Source organism: Rhinolophus sinicus, linkage group LG02, assembly GCF_036562045.2.
Source record: "Rhinolophus sinicus isolate RSC01 linkage group LG02, ASM3656204v1, whole genome shotgun sequence".
NCBI lineage: Eukaryota > Metazoa > Chordata > Mammalia > Chiroptera > Rhinolophidae > Rhinolophus > Rhinolophus sinicus.
Window position 1 is genome coordinate 147,333,839 of NC_133752.1, and position 25,936 is coordinate 147,359,774.

At 37.0% G+C, this 25,936-nt stretch overlaps 1 protein-coding gene across 5 annotated transcripts in view; it reads left to right on the forward strand.

The window, feature by feature from the left end:
- Positions 1-316: 316 nt before the first annotated feature.
- Positions 317-25,936, forward strand: part of LOC109443728 (cyclic AMP-dependent transcription factor ATF-7) — a 74,333-nt gene continuing 48,713 nt past the window's right edge. For 2 of the 5 annotated variants that reach the window (XR_002136737.2, XM_019724426.2), the window contains exons 1-2: positions 317-448; positions 16,083-16,151. Coding sequence is in view for 4 of the 5 variants with exons in the window: in XM_019724426.2 (XP_019579985.1) it covers positions 16,104-16,151 (48 nt within the window). In the remaining variant the exon portion in view is untranslated. Of the gene's footprint in view, positions 780-16,082; positions 16,152-25,936 lie in introns of all 5 variants that reach the window. The other 3 variants (XM_074325612.1, XM_019724427.2, XM_074325613.1) reach the window with 3 other exon arrangements.

Here is a 25,936-nt window from a genome sequence, read left to right on the forward strand (position 1 = left end):
TTTATTGAGGTATAATTTTGTCTCGTGTTCTAAAGTGCGCTCCTTTGAGATATTTTCATTCCCTAGAATATTTATTACCTTTTGGATCTCCACTACTACAGGCACCTGTAAGGATTCTCTTTCCTTTTTCGCCTACATTCCGCAGCCCAACGAACACGTGTGATCTATGTGTCCCGAACTCCTTCAGCCTCGCTCGTCTGTCCTGCCCACGGAAAGTCTGGCCCCTTCTTTTTCCCGGAGCCCCGCCCCTCGGCCCCTTTCCAACTCAGGCCCTACGGATCTCGCCCTTCCTCCAACGTGCCCCCCCCCCCCCAATATCTCGCGAGAGGTGAGCGTGCCTGGCCGGACGAGAGGAAAGTGTCTGCTCCGCTGAGGGGGGAAAGAAGGAGCTGGAGACAGATTGTGGGACCGAGCGCGGGCGGGCGGGAGGCGACGGAGCTACCAGCGGGTGAGTCCTGTTAACATTAACTAGTCCATGATGTGACGGGAGTCTCCCCTTCAACTCTGGCCAGTCCCAGTGTCCCAGGCCGGGGTCTCCCCTCCCAGTCTGTGTTGGACGGGGGCGCTGAGGCGGTGGCCGGGCCCTGTCTGAGGAAGAGGGTGGGGCATGGACTAATGCTGACCAATAAGAGAGAAGGAAGCTACGATTGGCGGCGATGAGCACTAATAGGAGATCGTCTTTACCTTGCGGAGTGCCGCCCCTCTTCTCTCCCTCCTCCCGCCTCCTTCCTTTGGGGGGAAGGCGGGGCCAGAGGCCTGAAGTGTGGGGAGAACTTGGGGTAAGTAGCCCCGGGGGGCACAGGGCGTGGCAAGAAGAGGGGAGTTGAATCCTGAGGGAATGGAAGTCTAGTGTAGCCTAATGGAAAGATCAAGGAATGGGGTGGAATGGGAGAAAGGGGAGGGGTACTAACCTGGCTGTAGATCCAGGGCTTCTCACAGAGTGGTAACCCCAATCATTGGCACTGGAAGAAGCAGGGGTAGTAGGTAGGAGGTAGGGAGGAGTAGGTGAAAAACTCATGGCATTGGGTTTAACTGGAAAGATAGGTAGGGGTGGATCCTTGGAAATGAGAGCCATGGCATTTCGATTGAATTATAAAAAAGAGTGTCAGGGACATGATATCAGAAAAAGTAAGGATTTGGAAAAAATTAAGTGAATGAGTTTAGGAAGACTTAACAGGGGTGTGCTTAGTAGCCAAAAGGCGTCACTTTGAGAAGGGTATGGGTTAATCCAGAGGTGTAAGGGAGGTGTTTGGAAAGGAGATGGCTGATATATACAGGTCTGAGCCTACTCCGAAGAAACTTGGGATATTTAGGGCTTTTTTGTGGATTTGGCACCCAGTCTGATGACCAGCCTGCAAGAATGCTGGATAGGGGTAGAGGAGGAGAAAAGTAGAACACTTTCATCACTTCTACTCTGATTTCCTTTTTCCCTCTCTTCCTCTTGCCACACTTCATCTCCTCCTAACTCAGGGATGGGGTCTTGGGACTTAAGCAGTCCAAGTGAGAGCCCCATAGGGAGTTATATGCTACTCTGAATTGCTTGTTATGTTCTCTTACTGGGGTGTTTACTACCCAGGGCACCTCCTACCCAGATTCCCGTGTTGCTACTTTCCTAACTTTAAAAGTTTGTTTTCTACTTAACAGGAGTGTTTTAGTATCTCTGAGGGTTGTGTCATAATAAGTGTAGGTTTGTGGGGTGTGCAGTTTTCTCAAGCTCACTTCATTCCTGTGTTTTAAAACTTTGTAATAGCGTAATTCTTATAGAGACATCCGTCTTTATAGGTATTCTAAGCACAGAAAAAATATACTGAACTGAAGTTTATTTTGTTAAATGTGTGTTTACTCACTCATATTCTTGACGAATTGTTAAATGGATGGTTGCAGTTAGTTTCAGTAGCATATGTTATATTTTTTAAATGGTGTAAATAAAATGGACACATATTTCAGGAAAGTGAACAATTTTCAGTTTCTTCCTCTGTGTCCAGACCCAGAAGCTAATGATATGTCATAATATCTCAGGGTTAGGGCTGGGGAAATCAAATATAATTCGTACTTAAACATGGAGGATGTAAGGTAAGTGGAGACTATTGCGAAATGTAACATGACTGTAAGAAAAGAAACTAAAGAAAAGTTTGGCAGCTATACTAAGTAGTCTTACCAGTTTGTTCTTAATTCTGTACAGAAAAATGACAAGCCTTTTGCCCTTTGATAGTCGTGTATTATTTAATAATGAATTAAACTAATACAGCAAATTAATGCATAACATCTTTGCTATTGCATAGGTTTGTCTTTTACATTTCTTCTCTTTTCCTTTTACTTTTGAGAAGCAAAATAATGTCTGAAATACTAGTAAAGCCGTTACATGAAGAGAGACCAGTATATGTTGCTTTGTATTAACCTTTGGTTTTCAGCAACCATTGCAGCTTTTTCTCCTGGCCAGGAAGTTGCCCCTGCAGCACACTGAGACCAATTAATTACTGGTCCTTTAAAAGCATTACTTACTGAATTGGGTTGCAGTTTTTCACATTCAGAACATTCCTATTGGACATTCAGACATTTCACAGTTTGCCTGGCAGCAGCACACACACACACAAATCCAATGAGATAGCAAAGTCCCTTGTTTTATTCTTCCATCCTAGATAGAGTTTGTGATGGCTCTGATTTGGGCTTTATTAAATGCAAGATTATTTTTTTCTCATTAGTGTTAACACATAGCAGAAAGCCTAGAGAGTGCTCATCGTTAAATTTGTGGGTCAGAGATTACATCCTGTGATAATTTCAGTGTTGTAATTTTTAAGCATTTTTGTTTACCATTGCTTTGAAATGTTAATGGATACCGTTACTGTATCTCATTTCTTTTTCCTTTCCCCACTTCCAATCCAAAATGAAAGTAGTTTTTTCAATCAACTCTTAAGCTACTATTTTGTCTCAAGTAAAGTCCCTGGCTCTGCCTGAACACAGCTGCCCTGAAGTTCTCACAAGTTATTGTTTTGTGCATGTCAAGACTGAGTTTTTCCTAGGCTGCAGTAGGAAGGAGTCAGTATTACTGCAGCCTCCTACCCACGTCTGACAAGGAGGAGCCTTCTCCTTGCGAGGAAGTTTTGGGTGGAGCAAATACCATTGCCATATAAATGTCTAATAAAGACAGTCCTCTTCTTGAGACTAGTTGGCAGGCTGACATATAATTGTCCCTTATTCCTTGATAAACTAAAGTTAAGGTGCAGATGTTTCTTTGAGAAAAACAAATACAGCATTCATTTAAAAAGAGAATGCATTAATTCCTTTTGTTGTTTTCTCTGAAAATGTTACTATTATTTTAGAGTTCATGAAGTCTTCCATTTCTTTAGAACTATGTCAAAGAAAACAATTTTTAAGTTTCTCATTTTTTAACGTCCCCTTCCCCTAACAGGCTTCTTTTGGGATCAAGTATAGTCATGAAATGTGAAAAGGGATTATATTTGGAATTCCTGAGGGGATGGTCTTTTAACTTCGAATGCTATAAGGAAAAGATCCTCACTTTACAGATACCTTGTCCCATTTTGGAGCTCTACTTTTAGAACATTCTTTACATTGTGCTGAAGCTCTTTAGTTCTGCTATCTAAAGCTATAATAAATAAACCTAATTCCTGTCAACATGGTAGCCCTTCAAATATTTGATGACAGTTATGTCTTGTTAAGGCTTCTGTTACTGGAGTAAATATCCCAAGTTCTTTCAGCCATTCCTTAAATGACATTTTTAATGAAGTTCAGGTCCCTCATCAACTTAGCTGCTTAAGTTTTTAGGGCTTCTTATCTAGAGCTGAATATAACATCTCAGATAGAATCAGATCAATACAAAACGTACAGGGGAAAGTGGCCTTTTTTTTTTTTCTACTCTATACCTCTATTCTTAAAACCTAAGATCACAATAATTTATGTAATTGATTTTTTAAATGTAATTGAGGACTTTACATTTATCCTTGTAATTGTCATCTTGTTAGTTTGGGCTTATTGTTTTAGCTTGCTAATGTTATTTAGCCTCTTGGGTATTCCTCATATCTTTGTGTCACTGATAGATAAATTTGATAAACACAACATGATAGACATAATACCTATGTTTTTGTTTTAGGACACTGGTAAAAACATATAGGAGTGGAGCAATGTTACAATACCAACACACTATTATTAGGTTGATATTAACCCATTATTCAACCTTTTGGGTAAAATTCAGTTGTGAATCCACCTACTGTTTTATCATCTAACCTATATTTCCTATAAAGTTTTAAGAGGTACCTTGTTGAAATCTAAATATAATCTGTTTCTGACTTATTCCTGAGCTCCTAGGCTAGAGACCCTGTCAAAAAGAAAATGAAGTTAGACATTAGTTATTGTTTAGCTGTCCTATGCTAGTGTTTATACATCACTACATTACTTGCCAGTTGTTCATAAGCCATCTATTTAATATTTTATAATCTTCTTGGGAAACAATATTTCATCAGTCTGTAATTTCTGGACTCCGCCTCCTCTGCCCGCTAGTTTTTTTAAGTATGATTTTCCCTCCATTTCCAAGACTTCTGGTCCTGCTCTCCCCATTTTTTAAATGGGTATAGAACAATTAACAGTGTGTCTTTACAGTTGCATGCTTTTTGTCATCAGATGAAATTCTGTTTTGTAAACTATTTTAGGAAGGAACGTTATTCCCTGAACATTATAAGTTACACATTAAAGAATTAAACTATTGTCCACATAACAGTTATATTGTAGTTTTCCGTAATATTGACATCTCCCATTTAGACCTAACTTCATTTTCTGTTTGGAATAAAAACCTACACCACCTGTTAAAAAAAAATGCACACACAATTGTCATTTATAATTATAGTTTATTGGTGTGGTGATCTAAGTCTGTCATGCTATGTGCTGTAGGTGAAATGGTGCTACAAATAAGAACATCAGACACATCTCTAAGGACTAAAACTTTTTGTTGGCAGCCGCAGCTTTTCTATGTTAATTTTAGACCTGATAGTTGAATTTATGTTTGAGCAATTTTAGCTGATAAATGCATTTTTCAAAGCACCTTCCTCTTTTGGGGTTTTAATTTTTACTTTCGTTTTTAGAAAATTGCAAATTGTGAATGTAAATGTTCATGTGGAATAAAGTAGCATGCTTTTAGGGACAAGATACATTTTCTTTCTCATGCATCTGAGATTGTTTAATTATGAATTCTCCTGGAAAGCAGAAGGATAGACTTCATGACCCCTCAAGGTCCTTTCCATTCCCAACATTCATAAATAGAAGCTCAGATCAAGGAACTTACTATTGAAGAAACAGGAAGAAAAATAGACTGTAAATAAAATGAAATTGAAATGGTTCTACTGACCCACTGGGAATGGATAAACAAAAAGTAAGGAACATAAATGACTAGATATAATAACTCTTTTGAGCCAAAAACAAAACAAAAATCATCAACAACAAATATTTTGCATTGAGTCATTTTTCATGTCTTAAAATATTTTATCATGACATTTTCTCTTCAGAATTTCCCTGGTGGACACTTTGTGTTGAAAGAATGTTGTTGTTGTTTTTCTGTTAAATCATAGTGTTTTGTTTGTTTTCCTTTACTCGTTTGTCCTTTTGTTCAGAAACTTTTAAAATCTGAATAATATACTCCCTGCCTATAGCAAAATTCAGTTCAGTTTGAAAGTAAACAGATACTGTATGGCTTTCTTGGAGAGGAAGGATGAGTGTTACAATTCAGGAAGTTTTTATGAAAAGATAAATTTATCTAATTTAAAAGCTTTGTAGGCAGACGTCTAGGAAAGATTCACGATTAAGCCAAAGGTGAATTACTACATTAGTCTTATGAGGGATATAAGGGTTCTTAATAGAACAAAACTCACTACAAATTCATGACTTCACTTTGTTAGTTTTTTTCATCTTTGGGTAATTTTAATCCTAAATATTCTCATACGTTTGAAACGCAAGTGTGCAAAAAGTTTCTCTTTTCTATTCAGTACTGCATTTATCTTTAATAAATATCAACTTATGAAAGTCTAACAGGAGCCAAGATTTAGCTTAAAAAGTCACTTTGTGAGCTTGTGGCTCAGGCCTCTGTAGGGACAGGGTTGTTCTGCCGTAGCCTCACCTTCTCACAAAACCCAACTTGCTTTCTTTGAGTGGATTACTTATTAATATCTTCTTATCTGGTATAGTGCTTCTTTCTGACATAGTGGACAGAGGAAATATATATACTAAATTGGTCAAATTTTATTTGGGCCTCAAAATTTACTATGCAGTAGAAAAATTACATTTTTTTCAGATTAAAAAAATAAAGCATGAGCATTTTTTTTTTTTTTTGAAACAGGAATATGCCTGACTATAAAAACAGGAAAATTTATTGAATATAACATATTATTGCTGTAAATTATTTGTGTTGGCACCAAATTTCTTGCCAGTAATGTTTATTTAAGCTTTATCAAACTTGAGTAACACCATGTTGGTTTTATTTAACATGGTTTTTCTGGTATTTCTGGTACTAACGTCTCCTGTAGCACCATTTTCTTTAATTTATTTTTTAAAGTTTTAGTCAAGGAGTAGTTTGCTAATATTTTGTACATTTATGTTTGGGATTTGTTTTAGAGATCATACTTTATCTGAAAATGAGTAGGAAAAAAACCAAAACACAACGTTAGATTTTGACAGCCTACAGTTTCCAGGAAATTTTCTACTTCTAAAATGCGTATTGAGACCAAACATAGATAGGTATAATGTTCTTTCTTTATTTCTAACTCTGCTTCCTGCTGTCACTTTACAAGTTGTTGCTTCTTTGTTTTTATTTTGTTAACCTTTCTAAGATAGCTCAAAATAGTTCCTTGAATCCTCCAAAAGCCTAGAGAGACTTCAAGCTCTAGTCAAGTAGTTGCCTATATGAAGCTGCTTCCAGATAGATTCTAAGCTTTGGCCATGTGTTGCCTAACTTATGATTCAGTCTAATTCTCACTCCCATCTGTTTTCAGTCGTTTGCTACAAAACTATTTGGTCTATTTAAGCTGGCTCCTTTCTGTAAAACCTGTCTCTGCATGTCTGAGCCTGAAATCCAGAAATTATTTTTAACCTTCTCTTTGATTGATCAATCCACAGTACTCTACTTTTTTTGTATTTCTTAAAGCAGTGGGTGTCAAACTACTTTTGGTCTCAGTACCCACGCCTTTATACTCTTAAAAATTGAGGACTCCAAAAAGCTTTTGTTTATCTTGGTTATATCTATTGATATTTAGCGTATTAGAAATTACAATGGAGAAATTTTTAAAATATGTATTTATTTTAAAATAGCAACTTAAATAGCTGTGTATATACTTTCAAAAAAAATTAAGGGAAGAGCTTCAAATCGCTTTAATGTCTGGCTTAATGGAAAACAGCTGGATACTCATATCTGCTTCTGCATTCAATCTGTTACAATATGTTGTTTTAGTTGAAGTCTATGAGGAAAACCTGGGCTCACACAGATGTGTAATAGGATAAGGAAAGATTCTTTTTCAGATAATTGTAGATAGTCTTTCTTCTTTGATACTACACCAAAACCCTAAAAGTGATAGTTTCTTAAAGGTTAGCTCTTATGTAGAATCTGAAACCACATCTGTAAACTTTAAATACTTTATTATATTAAAATGCATTGGCCTGTCTTGCCCTTTAAATAGATCTTTTACCCCTGAGGATTTGAATATCCATGAATCCTCTGAAAGGGTCTCCAGGATGTATAGGGACCCTGGGAGTCCACTTTGAGAACTGCTGTCTTATAGTACCAAACTTGAAAAATACAGCTGTTTACTATATAGAGGGAATAGATACTCTTTCCACCCATTTTGGTTCTCAAAGGGTGGGCTTCTGACCATTTGTGTCAGAATTACCCAGGGTTCTTTTTAAAGTGTAAATTCTTGGATCTCAAAGGCAAGAGAATCCAGGAGGCCTAGGAATCTGTATTTTTACAAGGTGCCCAGGTGAATGTGCTAAAGACGAGAACTCTGGGGTAACTTAACCTTATTTTAAGAAAACCTAATTTCTAAAAATTGAAAAGTCAAAAAGAAATTAGTACTTGAAGTCACATTATAAAAGTCCTTATTAACAATTAAAATACACACTGACAGTTGTCATAATTGGGATATCTGAATTAACCGTGTATTTTAATTAATAATATTATAAATACCAAGAGTTGGTAACTAAGACCAGATAGTAAATATGATAGACTTTGCAGGTGTGAGGTCTTTGTTGTAACTACTCAAATCTGCCACTGTAGCGCAAAAGTAGCCATAGACAACATGCAGAAAATAAGTGTGTGCCCATAAAACTTTATTTATGGACACTAAAGTTTGAATTTCATACAATTTTCACGTGTCACAAAATATTGTTTTGATTTTTTCCAAGCATTTAAAAATTGTAAAAACCATTCTTAGCTTGTGGACCATACAAAAACAGATGGCCAAAATAAACAAAACTCATCGATACAGACAGCAATATGGTGTTTACCAGAGGCGAAAGGGGACGGGGGTGGAGGGTGGGGGTGGAAAGGGTAAAGGGGTCAAATATACGGTGACGGAAGGAGGCTAAACTTTGGGTGATGAGCACACGATGCAATCTACAGATGATAACATTATAATATTATACACTTGAAACTTACATAATCTTACTAACCAGTGTTACCCCAACAAATTTAATTGTTAAAAAAACAGGTGGCCATCAGGATTTGACCGATGGGCTAAAGTTTGCCAATCCTTGATACAGATTATAACTGAATTATGAATTTTATAACTATAATAAAAATATACCTAGTTTTAAAACTATGAACATTATTTAATTTTCCTAGACAAAAATAATACTCCAAGAACCTGCGGTCCCTCAAATTGCTGTTTCTGAACATTCATTTATATAATAAACCTATAGGAAACACCTATTGTGTGTAAACTTTTGGAAATACATGATTCAGATAGCAGTAATTATATAATATGCAAGTTGTCATACAACTTATGACATAGTTATAAAACTCATAGGAGTTAGAAAAACCACAGTTATGCGGTGCCCATTTCTGTATCTTATTTAGGGTATGTGAGAATAGGTAACTAGCATTCAGGCCAGCCTCCACCTCTTGACTCATCCTTTGCCTATTTTTTTTTTGTAACTCTCTACCATAGTTTCCAAGTCTGTTAGTTAGCAAAATGCTTTACAAAACCCCTGATATAAAACAATAAGGCTAATTAATATATAAGATTATAAGATTATAGTAGTATATATGCTTTCTATATAATCCTTTTGGGGCTACTGATTTACCTACTAATGAAATAGTGTATGCTAAACTGTTTTTAGGCTAAATAATACAGTGGAAAATGAACCCAGAACTTCGGAACAGAAATTTCAATTCTAAATAATTTACTACCTAGTAAAATGTGAGTCGTCTTTGTTTTCTGGGGTTCATACAACCTGCATTATAGTTTCATAGTTCATATGTTTATTGGAATCTTTTTTAAGTCAGTTTTCTAGATATTGTAATGCACGTCACAGTGGCGTTGAGTATTCTATGGAGAATAAAATGTTGAAACTGCTGTGATGTAGAGCTTCAGTGTTTGTACTTTTTGCTTAGCAGCAGCTAAATTATCTTGGAGTCTAAAACTTGGTATCTAAAGTTGTGTTCTTGTAAGAGAGCTGATTGTGTATGATTTCTTTTTTAATCATAAGATAATGTAGCCCATAGAGCTTTGCTTGGGTTCCTGTCTAAATTTTTTAGCTTATTTATAGGTGAGCTGAAAGGCATTTAGTACCTGCTGTGCTTGGTTTCAATTCTCTTTATACCCTTTGCAATAGATGGTTAGGGCAATTTCTAAGTGTTTAATATAAGTAATACTCCTTGTTAGGGAGCATTCATGGGGTTCTGAAAATGTGTCCTTGAAGGCAACAAAGGAGGAACTATCTTGAACTGCTTGATTTACCTTGTGTATCGAAATGTTTAAGTTTCCACCATGTCTATTTCTATATGAAACTATTAGATTATAATTTTAGAAAGTTTTTTTGGTAGTCCATTTAGAACATTGACAGTTGGTTCTGTTACTTTGTAGTAGAGAATGAACAACTTTGTATGATTTATAAATATACTGTTCAGTGCTTTAAAATAGTCTAACAGATATAGATAGGCCTTTTTAAAAACTCATAGATGTATTTTTTTAAGTCATGCTGATTGACATAGTTTTTTATTAGTAGATTATATTATATATCTTTTGATTTATTAAGGGCAACCTGTGATCATTGTAGAGACTTTGAAAAATACTGAAAAAAAAAATACTGAAGTACAAAGAAGAAAATAAAATCACCTGGAATTCTGTTATCGAGAGATAATCATTATTAACGTTTGATATTAATTTCCTCATCTTTTTCTATGCTTATTTTGTTTGCTTTTTTATAATTTGGAATTATGGAACATATTCAATTTTATATCCCGTTTTTCCTCCCACTTAATGTATAGCATTTTCTCATGTCATTAGCTTTCAGAAACATTCTTAACAACTGAAATATAGTCTATTGTAAGGCAATATCTCTTAATTTATATTTATCTGTTCTTAAACATTTAATTTAACTCCCGTTTTATTTTTGTTATAAAGATGACTATGATGAACATTTTAATATATAAATGGTCTATGTTCCTGGTTTTAGCCTCAGAATAAAGTCCTGGAAGAATGATTCGTTCCAAGAATGCAAAGCGTTTTAAGACACTTAATATAAATATTGACAGGTTGCTTTCCAGAAAGATTGTCCTAATTTGTATTCCCAAAAGTCCTATATTAATTAAGGTGCCCTTTCTGCAGCATTCTTGATTAGCATTCTTTTATACTTGAAAATATAGCTTAACAGCTCTGGCCTAGGTTTTGTTTTCAAGGGTCAATTAAGAGTTAACTTGACAAATACCTCCCTCCTCCCCATTTTTAACACTATAACCAAAAACTATAGAGCTTCCTCTATATTATTTGGATAAGAAAAGCATAGAATTGGTTGGCTGAGGTCACATAAAATACTTTAGGTACAAAGTATGTAGTTGAAAATATGTATTTAAACTGCAGCTTAACCATGTATAACTTTAAATACATAAATACCTGCGTAGGGATTGTTTTGTGGTCCCAGCAGCTTGCTGCAAAAACTTGAAGATCAGTGTTAAATTTCAGCAAAGTATACTTGAATATCAACTTCAGATTAAATCAATAGATGTTTATTGAACATAAACTGTGTTGTGAGAGGAAAGGATTCCAGAAGTTTTAAGCTAGGTGTCTATATTCTACCCCGTTCCCCTTTGGCCACAGATAATACAGCCATTTCCTTTTTATTCATGAAACTAAAGGAGTCTGCTCCTAGTCACTGACACATTGCTATTTCATTTCTTTCATAGGATTATTTGCTATTAATCTAAAATGATTTTGGTTGTTTACTTGCTTAGAATTTGTCTTTTCCTTTTAGACTATAAGCACTTTGAGGGTAGAAACCTTGTCTGTGTCATTCACTGTTGAATTATGGGGCCTAGAGCATATGGTAAGCACTGAAGAAAATATTCAGTGAATTAAAGAATTTTAAAACTGAGTAAATTTACTTTTTGGTCCATAAAGTAAATTGTGGTTATTAGTTTCAAACTTCTTCCCTGTCAAATCTTTTATCAAGACTGTTAACCCCTCTTTTTTGTACTCTTGTCCATACTCTGGAATTGCTAGCAGAACAATTGGATAAATGACTATAAAGAATAAACGAAATAGCAAGGGATCTAATATGAACACTCATCACCTCTGACTAATTGAATTTATAAATTAAGCCATCATTCCTACTACTTAGCTGGCATCTTTCATTCCAGATGACAAAGATTCTTTGCTTGTCCAAATTTTAGTCAGGCTCCTGAGCCTTCTTTTAGGTCCATCAGTGTACTTCCTTGTAAAAATCCAATTTTAGCAAGAACCCCCATATCTGATCACCCTTATATCTGATCAGGTTCTTCATCCTCCACCATTCCCCAGGTGATAATCTGATCACCCTGACCTGTCTTCAGCAAGAATCCTGTTAGGTCGGTTTAGCCAGAATCCCCCTTTCCCTGATGTTTCTTCTTAGTAATTTTCCATCCACTGACCCCTCACTCTGGTGCTTGCCTATAAATTCCCACTTGCCCATGCTGTATTTGGATTTAAGCCGGTTCTATATGGAGGTCTCTTTTCCACTATTGCAATAGTCCTGAATAAAATCTGTTTTTTACCACTTTATTGCCCAGCTCTGATTTTTCTTTGACACGTGTGAGTTATACTTGTTTTTTTTTTTTTTTTTTTTTTTTTTGCAAAGGCCTGTTTTCTTTTCTTTTCTTTCTTCTTCTTTTTTTTAATGTCCACTTTTCCTGGCACTTAGTAGTCCCTTAGTAACGTTTTTTGAATGAATGAATGATAGCTAGTCTGAACCCCTACTAGATTTTTATGAAATCTTTGATATTTATGGTACATATGCCCTTCTCATTTTTTGTATCTAGCAATATCTGCTTTTTGTTACTAGTAACCTGAGAACAGACCCATGGGTGTGTTTGTACATGGCTTTTATTTCTTACTGAAAGTTGGGACATCTTATTAACATCAGTTGGTTGCTAAAGAAATAATCCCATCACAACCAGGTCCAGAGAATTGACTGTGGACCTCAGTGACAGACTCCATCTTCATCTTATTTAGAAAAAAAAAAGGTGGGTAGATACACATATACATAGAGAATCAATTTTTTTATTTGTACATTGATTATTTTAGGTTATTCCTCTAGGCTCTGACAAAACTGACAGATTTTATGAAATTATCCCAGTTATTAAAAATCATTCTCTAAACCTTCGATTTTCTTCACTTGTCTCCCAGCATTTGGATAACTTTCTCTATTTTGAGTAGATACTAATTTTATCATATATGCATTCTGGTCACTGTGTACTTGAGCCTGTTCCTTGGCTGACTTGGCCTCTAGGACAGCCTCTTTATGTATCTTTGTTTTCCTGTTCTAAGATCTCCATTGAAGGGATCTCACTTCCCCTTGGAAATGTCTCTAGATGTGTTTCCATGGTCTGTCATGTACTGCTTAGTTCTGTAAAATGCTTGAGTTTCATGCTGAAGATCACGAAGCAGACGACAGACTGAGTGGATGCCCAGACGTGCGATCTGCTTGTCAAACAGTCCAGTTACAAATGGGCTGTGAGTTAAATTCCAGTGAATGGCAGCATCATTATTCAAGATTTCACCTTTTGTCTCAGTTTGTTTATGCTACAGATATGTGTTGCTTTTTTGTGTTTGAGAGGGCATCAATTTGACCTCTCATAGAGATTTGTTTAAAGTATCAGATAGAAATAAGCAATGGCGTTCTTTATATGTAATGATGCAACAGACTGGGGATGAAGAATTTTTTTAAAAAAAATGTTAGCTGGAAATTTTTTAAAGTGGTAGGACAGATCATTATTTTTGTTGTTAAATATTTGATTTTTAAAAAATACAAATCACTTTAAAGTGAAAAGGCAAGAATGACGGAAAAGAAAAGGGGCAAGAAATTGAGGGAATGATTTAAGAATAATTGTAGGTATTTAAGAAAGAGGGCCTCCTTCCTCCCATTGTGATCTCTCCTTAGTGAAAATGGCAAACAAAAGCCAGCAATTGGGAAGGAAGCAGGAAATCCTAGTTAGTGACTGTCAGATTAGAATATTTAAGAGCCATAAAAATGCTTCTGTTAAATTTTAATGCTTTGCCTCCCCCCTTTAAATTGCTTTTAGAAAGTCATGATTTTTCATTTCTATTTCCTAGTAAGGATGCAATTAAATAAAATGTGGAAGGCTTATATTGTGATGTGATTGTACAAAACCTGGTTAAATTTTGAATTTTGTGATTTGAGGGAAACCATTCCAGAATTTATTTAACCTCTTCCTGTGCCAGTGATGCTACCCCACTCCATGGCCAGGACCCTTTCCCTCCTTTAGGTAGAAAACTAAGAAAAGTTAGTCACAAATAACAGAGCCAAGGTAAAAAGAAATGCCGCTTGGTCCTTGTATCTACTCTATTTTTTGTGGTTTACTTTTTGGTAAATATATTAGAGGACCTTGTTGAAATAAAGTTTTCATTTCGTGATTATACTAGGAAAGCAGGTTCTGGGGATTAGGAAGTGAAATTATCTCCAGCACAACATTTATTAGGATTTTTTCCAAAGATAAGTTGCTTTCCAGAAATGTTTTGAGTTTTCAGCCATAATGGCCTTGGTCTTTGCATTTATTTACTTCTATTTATTTTTTGCACTATGTCTAGTTCCAGAAAGTGCTAAAAAATCATGTATTTAAACCAGAAAACCCCCTTGTCCTGGGGCTATGTGAAGAAGAATAAAGCTCTCATTTTCCCAGTGCCCAATCATCAGTTTGAGCTGGCTCTCCTAGGAAGAGAATTTATTGAAGCAATTTATCCTGGCTAAATGTGATATAAATCTGTGTACACCTATGTACATACAGGCTCTCTTCCATTACAGCAATGCTGTAGCATCAGTTTCTTCATAGTTGGACCCTGAAAGATGACTAAGAAGCCTTTTGTATTTTACAGGGCATCCCACAATTTTAAACACCGATAAGTTGTGGAATTACTGACCAGACTACCAGAAATACTGGTTTCCAACCCCAGAGTGAGTCTTGCAAGAGTCGGAGAGATATTACCTAGCTAGCCTCTGGATTTTAAGCGTGGTTTTCTGATTACCACATCTAGTGTAGCACTTTAACATTTTATTTTAATGCAGGCCTGACTGACTTTAACCTGATATTTTGGTTTATCTCCAGGATAAAAATATGAAATTTGGTTACAATTCTGAAGGCATTTCTAGGCATATTCAAATTGTACTTTTTCCTCTTTTACCTTCTGTTGTTCATATTATTTCATATACCTTTCTCTCTTGTAGAAGGATGTTTGAAAATGTCCTTTAAGAGTTTATTTTATAAAGATTGTTTTTGTGTCCCCTTCCCCCTTCTTCTCTTCCACCCTTTCAAAATATATTTTTAATCTTTTTTTTTTTGCATTTCTAATTTTTATCCATCTCCACCTCTATTTTTATTTCTAGGAGGGATATGAGAAATTTCCCCAACACATTCATATTGGAATTATTATTTTTGACAAAGAATTTCGATCAGCATTTCAGGAGTTTAGCTTCAATAATTAAAACAACAGTATAAGTCCTGTTAAATTCTTCAGAGAAATAGAGAGGATGGATGGTGATGCCTTTTAGTGCCATTTCTTTATCCCCTGCAGCAGCACACATCTGTTGGCTGCAACAGAGCAGCCCAAGAACTCTGGCCGAGAGCAGCACAAACAGCCGGAACATATTCACCCAGTAAACCCCCAAAGAGTCGACATTTGTTTTATTGCTGCTTTTAAAAACCTAGCCATAAATAGAATCAGAGGGGGAAGGGCACCGATATTTCTCCATTTGCCACAGACGATTGGTAGGGGGAGAAGGAGGCTCCCAGTGGGGAGAGAAGGTTTTTATTTTTATTTTTTATTAATGAAAATCATTTCCCGTGTAGCCCAATAGGATGGGTGCTTTGTTTTCTTTGGCAATAATCTGGGATAAACGGCCCTTGCCAACCATCTTGTAGTTTATACACCAGGGAGCCAGATTATGGCCCTGTAAAATGGAGCACCCCTCCTATAATCCCTTAATTAATTAAATGACAAATTTTGGTCTTCTCTAGTTCAGAAATATGGCTTCCGCATCGAGCGTTCAGTGGATTTATTGACATAGGGAACTGCATTGGTTGTAATTCAGCAGATTGGAGAAGTGTGTTACATACTGTAGCAGAAAGGGAAAATCTAGCAAAAGGTTTGAAATTCCTCGACTATTTAGGTCTAAATTTTTCTAATTAAAAGTTTCAATTGAGGCACAGTAGATCATATGCCACCTGTCTAATGGGTCTCCCCAAAGCAGCCATTGTTTACAGCTTTGATAGATGGCATTCTTGGAACACCTGTTTCTAGGCTTGATATTTTTGAAGCACTTTTTTTTAAACTCCAGCATATTTAACATAACTTTTCCCCCTACCTCCTCCTCCTCAGCTCCGCTCTACTATATGAAATATGGGAGACGACAGACCGTTTGTGTGCAATGCCCCGGGCTGTGGACAGGTACGTTTACAATATACTTTATTGTGAATGTCTCGTTGTGAATCAAAGTGGCTGTTTTATCACTAAGGCAAAGAGTTTAAAGCCGGTATTTTACGTGATCACTGGAGGTAATCAGATCAGAGGATTTGCAGTGTGTAAATCCAAGTTACGAGGAAGTGTAGGCACTCTACCGTAATGAAATCTGCCTTGCTCTCTTTCATATTGTTATTCTACTAGTGTTTGTTTCCCAACACACAGTGTTGAGGAATACATGTGGCTCTCTCCTCCTTTCTAAACCTATCCATCTAAATACAAAGCAAGTTTAGAAATACCTTCTTTTCAACCTTCATGGATATAAAAGTCAGCTTAACATAGTTGGATAGGCAGCTGAGGATGCACCCATTCATCATTAACCTTAATTTGCCTGTGTCTATTTGGATTTTTTAAAAAAGAAAAAAAAATGTTTCTTTTGACTGTTGTTGCAGAAAATAATTGTTAGCTGCTAAGGCAAATATCTGTCCAGGAAAGACAAATCCAACACAGAACCTGAGACCTCACAGCAATATGTAAACTATAAGACTTCTCAGCCAATTTCCCTGTCTGACACCATGAAATGCCTTGTTGTATGTCAGCTGCCATGTTGTTGTTTGCATATGTGTACATTATGTGTCAGATATGTTTCATCACATCCTTTTTTAATAATTTTTTGAAACTGCCTTTTTCCCCCCGTTTTGCATCTTCTTAACTCTTCTTCCTAGATCCTCCTTTACGACCGTGTTCCACAAAGGATGAAGAAAGGAACACAGTGAAAGTTTTATCTGCCTTCATGAATTGATTTTATGGAACCTGAAGGGTTGAATTTCTGTTGTTAGGAATATGTCACGTGACTGTCCAGTGACACTTACTGGTGGTATGTGAGATTGCAGACTAGTTCTATTAAACATTGTGAATACGTAGACAAAAAGAGAGAGTTAAGTTTCAGAGATTCCTAAGAATTGGAATTTGAAAGGTGGATGAGACAGGGGTGGTGACAGGGAATGGGCAGGAGGATGATTTCAAATTCCAGTAAATGCTGAAAATTTCAGAAAAGACTCAAAAAGCCTTTGTATTCTGAAAGATTCATTATGTAGGGTGTATTTCCTTCCTTGTCAAAGTTTTCAACTCTATTGTTCATTGCTTGTTTTCCCCATGTGGTTTATATTTTATTTTTTTTACAATAGAAGCCACTTGGGAAATAGGGTAAATTTGTTTCACTTTTCAGACAGCTCTATTGGTATACATATCCAAACCTGATCCCTCCAAAATTTTGTTTGAATTTGTTGATAGAGTATTTTAATGTGACTCCCATAATTGATACCTGGTACCTTTTTCACTTCTCTACTTTAAAAATCTGCATTTTTGGTGAATAGAGTTATTTTTCTCATACTTACATTTATTTTCTTCACTCATTGTTTAAGCTGCTTAACGCCTGTACCCCCTTATATGCTATATGCTTACCACCACTCAGACGAGGATTTAAAGAAATAAAAATGGATGATAAAAATAAAGGAATACACACGAAAAGCATCTCTTATACTCTGTGAGGAAGAAAGATACAAATACGATTTCTTCAGGTTGTTCCATCAGAAAAGAGTAGTTTTCACTGAAATTTGAGAGTTCCTAGAAGGGTTTTGTGTCTTTGTTTTTGTTTTGTATTTTGGACTGGAGGTACGAAAACAGTAGGGACTTTTTACTTTGGTTCCTTCTTATACTGTTGGGATCTGTTTACCATAAGCCTTTTTCTTCCCCTACTTCTTCCTCCCATGTCTGAATTGTTTGTTGGTATTTTGGTTATTAGGATTCATTACAACCTTTGGCGTAGGGCCTGAAGACTTTTTTTTCCCCCCTCAGTGAATGTGGAACTTAGGGAGATTACAACCTTCTTTTGGATTCAAGTTACTTGTTTCATAGAAAAAGGATAGAAAGCTACAACTTAAGGCTTTGAAGGTAGTCTTTAGGTTTTTTTTTTTACCTTCTTGCATGTTAAAACTTTATGGTAGTTCTTTAGTTCTATTTAGTCTCCTTCCAAGTTTCTCCCAATTATCTAGTAACAAATAACTATAGAGTGGGATCTCTACAAGATTTACTGTGATTGCTTTGTGCTATATGAAATAGTGAAAATACGGCAAAGAAGATAAATTTGGTAAAATGAACTACCCTTGGCCTGTCATCCAACTTCCTTATATCCCTTGAAAATGGTTTTATTCTGGAGCCACTGAGGCCTTTAGCTATTAATAGTTGACTGTCATTGATTTAAATTCTTTATTCCAGAAATGGTAGAGTAATTAAAAGGGCTATATAAATCCCAGGAGGGGTAATAAGGACCATGATAATTTTTGCAAGGCATGGTTTAGAACTTACTGCAATAAGTTTCAAAAATCAGTGGCTTCTACCAGTTAGAGGAAGAAAGAATGAAAGCAAATTATAATTCAAGAGACTGATCCTTAAAAACCAACTAACAAACGAAAACTACAGGACTCTTGCATTTTTTCAATATCTGTTCCCTTCCCAGGCTTTACCCCACATACCCCTAAACTCAGAAATCATCTATGCCTTAATATTAAGGGAAGGTGAAAGGAAAATTCACCTAAAATAGACTAGCGGATTATGCTCTCCACCATATAATCAAAACCACCAGGCTTTCAATGGATACGTAAACATGTTTTGGTTGCTAGGTCTTTAATGGCTGTTATTTTTGGATTCTGTTCATGATCCACTTCCCAACAGTTAAGTCTGATGTGACACAGCTGAGTTCTAAATATGCTGCATGTGCTTTTTTTAAACAAGATGGCTGCTGAATGTTGTGTTCTCTACATTCTTATCTGAAAAGACAGGTGATAGGGTTTTTTGAGCCCTCTCATCCCTGTTCTCCTGTGGAGACTGTTTCTCTTGAGGCCTCATCACTCTCATGAAGAGGAATTCAGGGAAAGTAATATTCCTGCTAATACCTCCCTGGACTGTGGCTGCGGGAGTAGTTCATAGCACTGCCTCCAGAGAATGGGTTATTGTTGGTAAGGCAACAGTGTCCCAGATTCCCTATGGGAAAGGGCTGGTTGAATTGGAGTTGTATGGGCTTTTGATGTTTATAAGATAGCATCTATTTAAAAACATTGTGACTGTAAAATGGCTTTCCCAGTGTGTTATTGTTAAAATAATAGAAGTATAGTTTGGTGCTCAATCTAGGAAGTCTTAAGTTTTTAATGCTTTGGGGAACACTTTTATTTGAAGGGAATTATGAAGTTATTCTATTGTATGTGGAAGCAGGAAAAATTACGACGTTTCTATCAGTAATCTTGAATTTGAGATGTTCTTTCATGTTAGATAACTTACCTTTTGGATGCTTTTTGTCTAATTTTTATTACTAGGAGTTGACCAATTCCATATTCCTATGCCTCCCTCTCAAGCACAAACACTGGTTTGCAATACAAATTATACATATTTAAGTAGTCCTTCTGGTCACTGTAATCAGGTCTTTGAGTAGAAGGTGGTCATAGAAACTTACTACCTAGAACGTCTACTTCCTTAAGAACAGGAACACATCTCCTCTGAGGAGATACTACTTAATGGACAGTTAGTATCATCCCATTATTAGCCATTGAGAAAGGTTCCTGTCATAACTACTGTGTATCAATTCTATCCTTTTAAGGAAAAAATCTTTGATTGTTTCTCTGCCCAGTGTGACCCTGAAGGGCTGTTACTCTTTTTTTTCCCCCTGAGGATATCTACTACCAGATTTTTTCTTCTCCCAGAGGACATTTAGGTACAAGCTGGGGTTCTGTTCATACCTTTCTGAGACCTGAACCATGTAACTAGCTCATAGACCTCCAGGGCCTGTTTTCCCTTTCGAAGGCCAAGAACAGCAGTGGAGCCCTAGTTGTGGTGGGATTGAGGGCAGCTTCTTATACCTCCTTATCTTGTCATATAGTAGGAATAATGTTTATGATGCTGGAGTCCTGGCTTCACTTGGCATTTAACCAACCTCCAGTGCTGTTTATTGCTTCGTGTCCTCTGCCTCCGTGAACATTATCCCTTAAATCTCTATTGCTTTGTAATATATGAGGCAACAAATAGCTTCTATGATTGGTTGAATGCTGGCATACTACAAAGGTATGTGTTTTATTGCCTATATAACACAAATCTATAGATTATTCCTGTTACCCCAGCCCTCCCATTAAGTGGGCCATACTGGTACTATGGGACTCTGGATTTTTAATTCTATCCCGTTGGCAAGTTTCCCTATTACCTGGCATTAGCACAAAAGAAAAGCAAGGAAGAATGTGTTGGTGCTGACTACTGATTCTTTATGTTAATGGAGTATCTTGAATTGGAGAATAGCAAGGGAAGAAATGGCCCTGGTAGGTAAATGCCATTTGTGGTGGTATATGCTATCTTTACATACTTCGACAGGTGAGGGCAATTTCAGGCAAACAAATAAGCCTTTTTTCCTCACCTCCTGCCAAGAGTTTAAAAAAATTCAGATTTTCATTTAATAATTCATATTTCATTCAATAATTCATCCAGTTCCCATCTGGTAAGAGTGCTGCCTGCATGCTGTCAGGCAGCTGAAAATACACTGCATTATACACAATTAGGCCAAATGCTAACCTGGTTTTTTGTAATAATATGTTGATTTTGCAATAACTTTCAGTCCACTCTGAGTGTGCTGCAGTTTATGTAACCTTGTGATGGAAGTAGACCCCTGTTATGCGTCGTGTAGATAAAATTGGGACTGGGATAAAAAATGTATAGGTGTTAAGCACAGGAATTAAATCCAAGTTTTTAAATGTCAGCTCTAGCACTCTTGACACTTGTCCTTAGAAACACATGGTTGATTATTTCAGTTTTTCATGTTATATTTATTATCATGTTACTAAAAGCATAGCAGATTAAAGCATCCTTACTCCAGTCTGCCAAAACAAACAAAACAAAAAAACAAAACAAGGCTATGTGAACCTAATTAGAGCTATACCCAAAAATTAAGGTAAATTTTTTCAGTTATTCACTCTTGTTTTTCTTGACTTAATATTTGGAATGGGAGCCCAGAAACTGTTCTCAGAGCATTCCTGGTAAGAAAAAAAATCCTGTATGTTTGTGTCTCAGTTCTTCCTCAGTTAGGAGAGGGACTCTTTCCTAATCTCTTATTTTACAGACCACCAGGTTTATAAAGTACCTTCTGGATCTGAGAGCCTGTCCTTCATTAATCCCTCATTTGCCACCCCTGCAAAACCACATATAGGTAGGTTGTTAACTTACAAGATATTGACATCATTATGTAGAATTCTTCATTCTTTTATCAAACATACTCTTGCAGCTAATGCGGCACATTGAAGAACAGCCAGTGAATGTGCTCCCTCTCTGGTTAGTGTGTTTCTTTAATGCAGATTGACTTGCTCAGCAGTCGCATTTTGTCTGAAGCCCTTGTTAGGGCCTACTCTGTATGTGGATTCATAACACATCTGTGTGTACATGTACAGCGCTGTATAAATAATAATAAGTAATCACCAGATGGCCTATAACTGCTCCTCTGGACCCTCTGGGTCTCTTGAAGCTGTTAGTAAAGTCTTCTGGCATTTTGCTGGGGAAAACTTGTCATAGATTTATTTCTCAAAAAATTCAAACCCACAACTGGGTGTTTAGGACTAGATATTGCTGTCTGTGTTGTAAATATTTAACAGGCTTTGTACAATGACAAGTAAAAGCGCCATTACTAACCACACACAGTGGCTGTGGAGCTTTTCTTCCCTCCCGGCCATTTAGAAAGGAGGCGAAATGCCGATAAATTGTGCATTATGAACAAGGTGCAAGAGATGCTCTCTGGAAGCTTTTTCATAGAAGAAAGAAAGCCTCCACATTCTGCTCAAAGGATGTAACTGGGCAACCTTAAGCTTTTTAACCATATGCCAGTGACTTAAATAAAATGCAATGCCCCTTTTAAATTGGACTTTATAATATAAGAAAAGTCCCTTGAGCTGGAGTTTGGTCAGAGCCAGGTTTTAATCGTAATTGAGGCTTTATAACCAAATGATAAAGCCCTTTGAAAGGGTTACAGTTGTGTTAGTAAAAACTTAGCTAAATTTTACTTAGCTAAATTTTTAGACTTTTGGTTATATGTAAAAATTTGACAGTGTTGTTTGCCAATATTTATAAAGCAAAACAATCTTTATTCGTTTCCCTTTTTATTCATTTTTGTAAAAAGGGTTATGTATTTTGTTTTGGGGAGGGAATTTTTATTCTGGTTTTCTGCTTATAACTTCCTGTGCTATATTTTGCTATTATTAATCCCCTTGTTTCAGTACCTATTCCAGGTACTTGCTCAGTAGAGCAACACGTGTTTTTAAAAAATCAAAATAGAACTGATTACTTCTAAATTGTAGTGTTTTTTAGTCCTTGCTTTATTTATCATAACAACAACAAAAAAGGTTTTAAGCAGAAATTGGATATCTTAACTCTCAAGCCTAGTTACCTTTTGTTTGTTGAGGGTTGAATGTATTTAACCACAGAGGGACTGTCCTATAAATTACAGCACGTGGCTATTACTTTCCAGTTAAGATGAAAGAGCTTTTCTCTTTCAAAAATCTCATCTTGAAGAAATGACATACAAATGTGAGGGAGAAATGCTGCTGTTAATAGTTTGTTATAGCTAGATTTTGCTGTTTAAATTTTCTCTCACAAAATTATCAGGTTAAGGATAGGATTTCAAGAAGGACAGCATCATGGAGAAAAGATGGTTGGGGTTTATCTCTTTGTAGTAGTGCCTTTGTGTTTTTGCTTTGAAATTTCTTTGTGCAGTGAACTACACTGCCTAAGATTGTGCTTTGGTAAGAATCTGGACTATTTGCAGTTGTCATGTGAAAGTAGAGAGAAAATGAGAACGCATTTTGTGAAATTAGCCCATTCCCGTCTGGCACACCATGTGCCCTGTGTGGCTCCTGATTCTGCTGGCAGATTGAAGAGCTGAACCAACTTCTGCTCTAAAGACTAAAATTGCCAGCCATCATTCCAGCTTTTAAATCTTGTTGTTCACATCGATGATGTCAGATTTTGAGCAAACATAGTTCTGTCTTTAAATCCCAGGTGGAATTTGCAATTCCCTGGGTTAGAAGGAAAGAGTTCTTCCTTTTTGCCTTTGAAAAACTTGAGTGGCTCTGCAGGGAAAGTCTGCAGAATAAATCTGCAGCCTTGCCATGTCCTTCGAGTCATTGTAGAAAGCCTGAGTGCTCTGTTCGGCATTCAGCAGATTGGCTGTCAGAATTGCAGCTCTGCTTATCAAAGACAAGTCTCTCGAAGAGCCATTTATGTTATTCCACAGAGAATCATCCTGTGGCAAAAGGAACCTTTTTCTTTCCAAGGGTCAGATCTTCTTTTGATACCTGGCAATTATCCCTTGATTTTCCTGAAAAATACTGCAATCTACCATAAAGATTGGCACCAGCACGGGTTGCAGACTTGGTTACAATGACAAACTGATTTCTTAGCCACAGGGAGAGGCATGGGGGTTACGCTCGTAACTATGCTAGAGGCTTAATAGGAGAGATTTTCCTGCTGAGGATCTCAGTGCCCCTTAGAAGCTTAGCTTCCCTTCTTCTCCCAGGGAGGTAATATTTGCTTTTATTTTTTGCATACCAGTCAATATAAAAATGCTACAAGAGCTGTCTTTCTCTGTTTCCCTCACTTCCTTAAGCCTCTTGTCTTTAGTTTCCGCTCCAGTTTGAGATCAAGCCCTGTAGTCTAAATTTTTTACTTTTTGCCGTCCTCTTGTACAGCCTACCTTGTCTCTTATTAGCCATTGTACCTGCTGGGGATCATTGACCAGTGTTTCCTCTAATTAAAAAAAATAGACTTTATTTTTTAAATTAGTTTTACATTTATGGAAAAAAATGAGTAAGTACAGAGTTCCCTATACCCTCTTTGTTCCACCCTACCACCACATCTTGTTTTACTGTGATACATTTGTTACAACTGATGAGCCAATATTGACACATTATTATTAACTGAAGTTTACATTAGGGTTCACTCTTTGTGTTGTACATTCTGTGGGTTTTGAGAAATACGGGTATATTTGTGGGTATAATATGTATTCACCATTACAGTATGATACAAAATAGTTTCACTACCCTAAAAATCACCCATCCATCCCTCCCTTCCCTACCCCCAGCCCCTTGGTAATCCCAGATCTTTTTACTGTCTCCATAGTTCTGCCTTTTCCAGAATATCATATAGTTAGAATCATGCAGTCCTCTAATTTTCAATGTTGTGAGCAGATAACCATGTGATTGGGAATAGCTAGAGAAAGGGAGAGAGAAAATTAGACATGTGAAGTCACAGCTCCATGTTCCCTCAAAAAATCCAAGAATCTATCCAGAGATTTAGGTAGCCAGCCAGCCAGGCAGCCTTTCTTCTCTCTCTGATGTTAAAAGATTTGGCTTGTCTAGTGACAGTTTTACTGGTTCTAGGTGTTCAGAGCAAGGACAGGATGAACATAGAATGGGCTATATCTGGGGAGTCTAGGTATTAGGACTGGGCAAAGCAAGAGGAAGTAGAGCCCTTTTCCTTTGTTGAGGTTGAGGACAGTAAAGTCTCGTCTCTCCCTGCCTCCCATGGGCAGCCTTGTATGTGACTGAAAAAAAAATCAGTGCAATTTAAAGGTAAACAGGAGGGCCGGCCCGGTGGCTCAGGCGGTTAGCGCTCCATGCTCCTAACTCAGAAGGCTGCTGGTTCAATTCCCACATGGGCCAGTGGGCTCTCAACCACAAGGTTGCCGGCTCAACTCCTCGAGTCCCGCACGGGATGGTGGGCAGCGCCCCCTGCAAGTAAGATTGAACATGGCACCTTGAGCTGAGCTGCCTCCCGGATGGCTCAGTTGGTTGGAATGCGTCCTCTCAACCACAGGGTTGCCGGTTCGACTCCCGCAAGGGATGGTGGGCTGTGTCCCCTGCAACTAGAAAATGGCAACTGGACCTGGAGCTGAGCTGCGCCCTCCACAACTAAGAAACAACTTGAAGCTGCACCCTCCACAACTAAGATTGAAAGGACAACAACTTGACTTGGAAAAAAGGCCTGGAAGTACACACTGTTCCCCAATAAAGTCCTGTTCCCCTTCCCCAATAAAAAAATCTTAAAAAAATAAATAAGTGAAAACTAAAGGTAAACAGGAAAGATTCCCTATCCAAAAATAAACCCGTATACTTCTACATTAAGATTCATGTAAATTAATAAGTTACTTAAAAAGTATGTGATACTGGCTATATAAAGGAATGGAAGTTTTCATTTGGGGTTAGGCAATAGTAGATGAGAATTGGCTTAGGTGGAATGGTCCCTAAGCAAAGGAGACATGGCGACTCGTGAGGATATCAAAAGTAAACATTTACTTCTTAGTTTTATTTTGGGCTATCTCAGCTTCCTTCTACTACAAGCTAGTTGAGAAGTATAAATCTTAAGACGGGCCCCAATAAACACGAGAAGCGACTTAATTCTCTGCATAGAAAGAGAAAGACATTTCCTCCTTTTTCAGCTCCTGGAAAATTTAGATTGATAAAATATGAAAGTGACCTCATTTCTCTAGTTTTAGGATTCATATTTTCTATCTACTTAGGATTCAAACTGCCTGGTATTGGGTAAGATCTCTTTTCATAGAGAAACTGACTCTTTACCTTCTAGACTTGGTTACAATCCTAATTTAATTCCCTTCCTTACTGAACCAACCAATCTGTGGTAAAATGAGCGTTAGCCTAGGGAAGGCTCTGTAGCATGACGTGCAGGATTAGCAT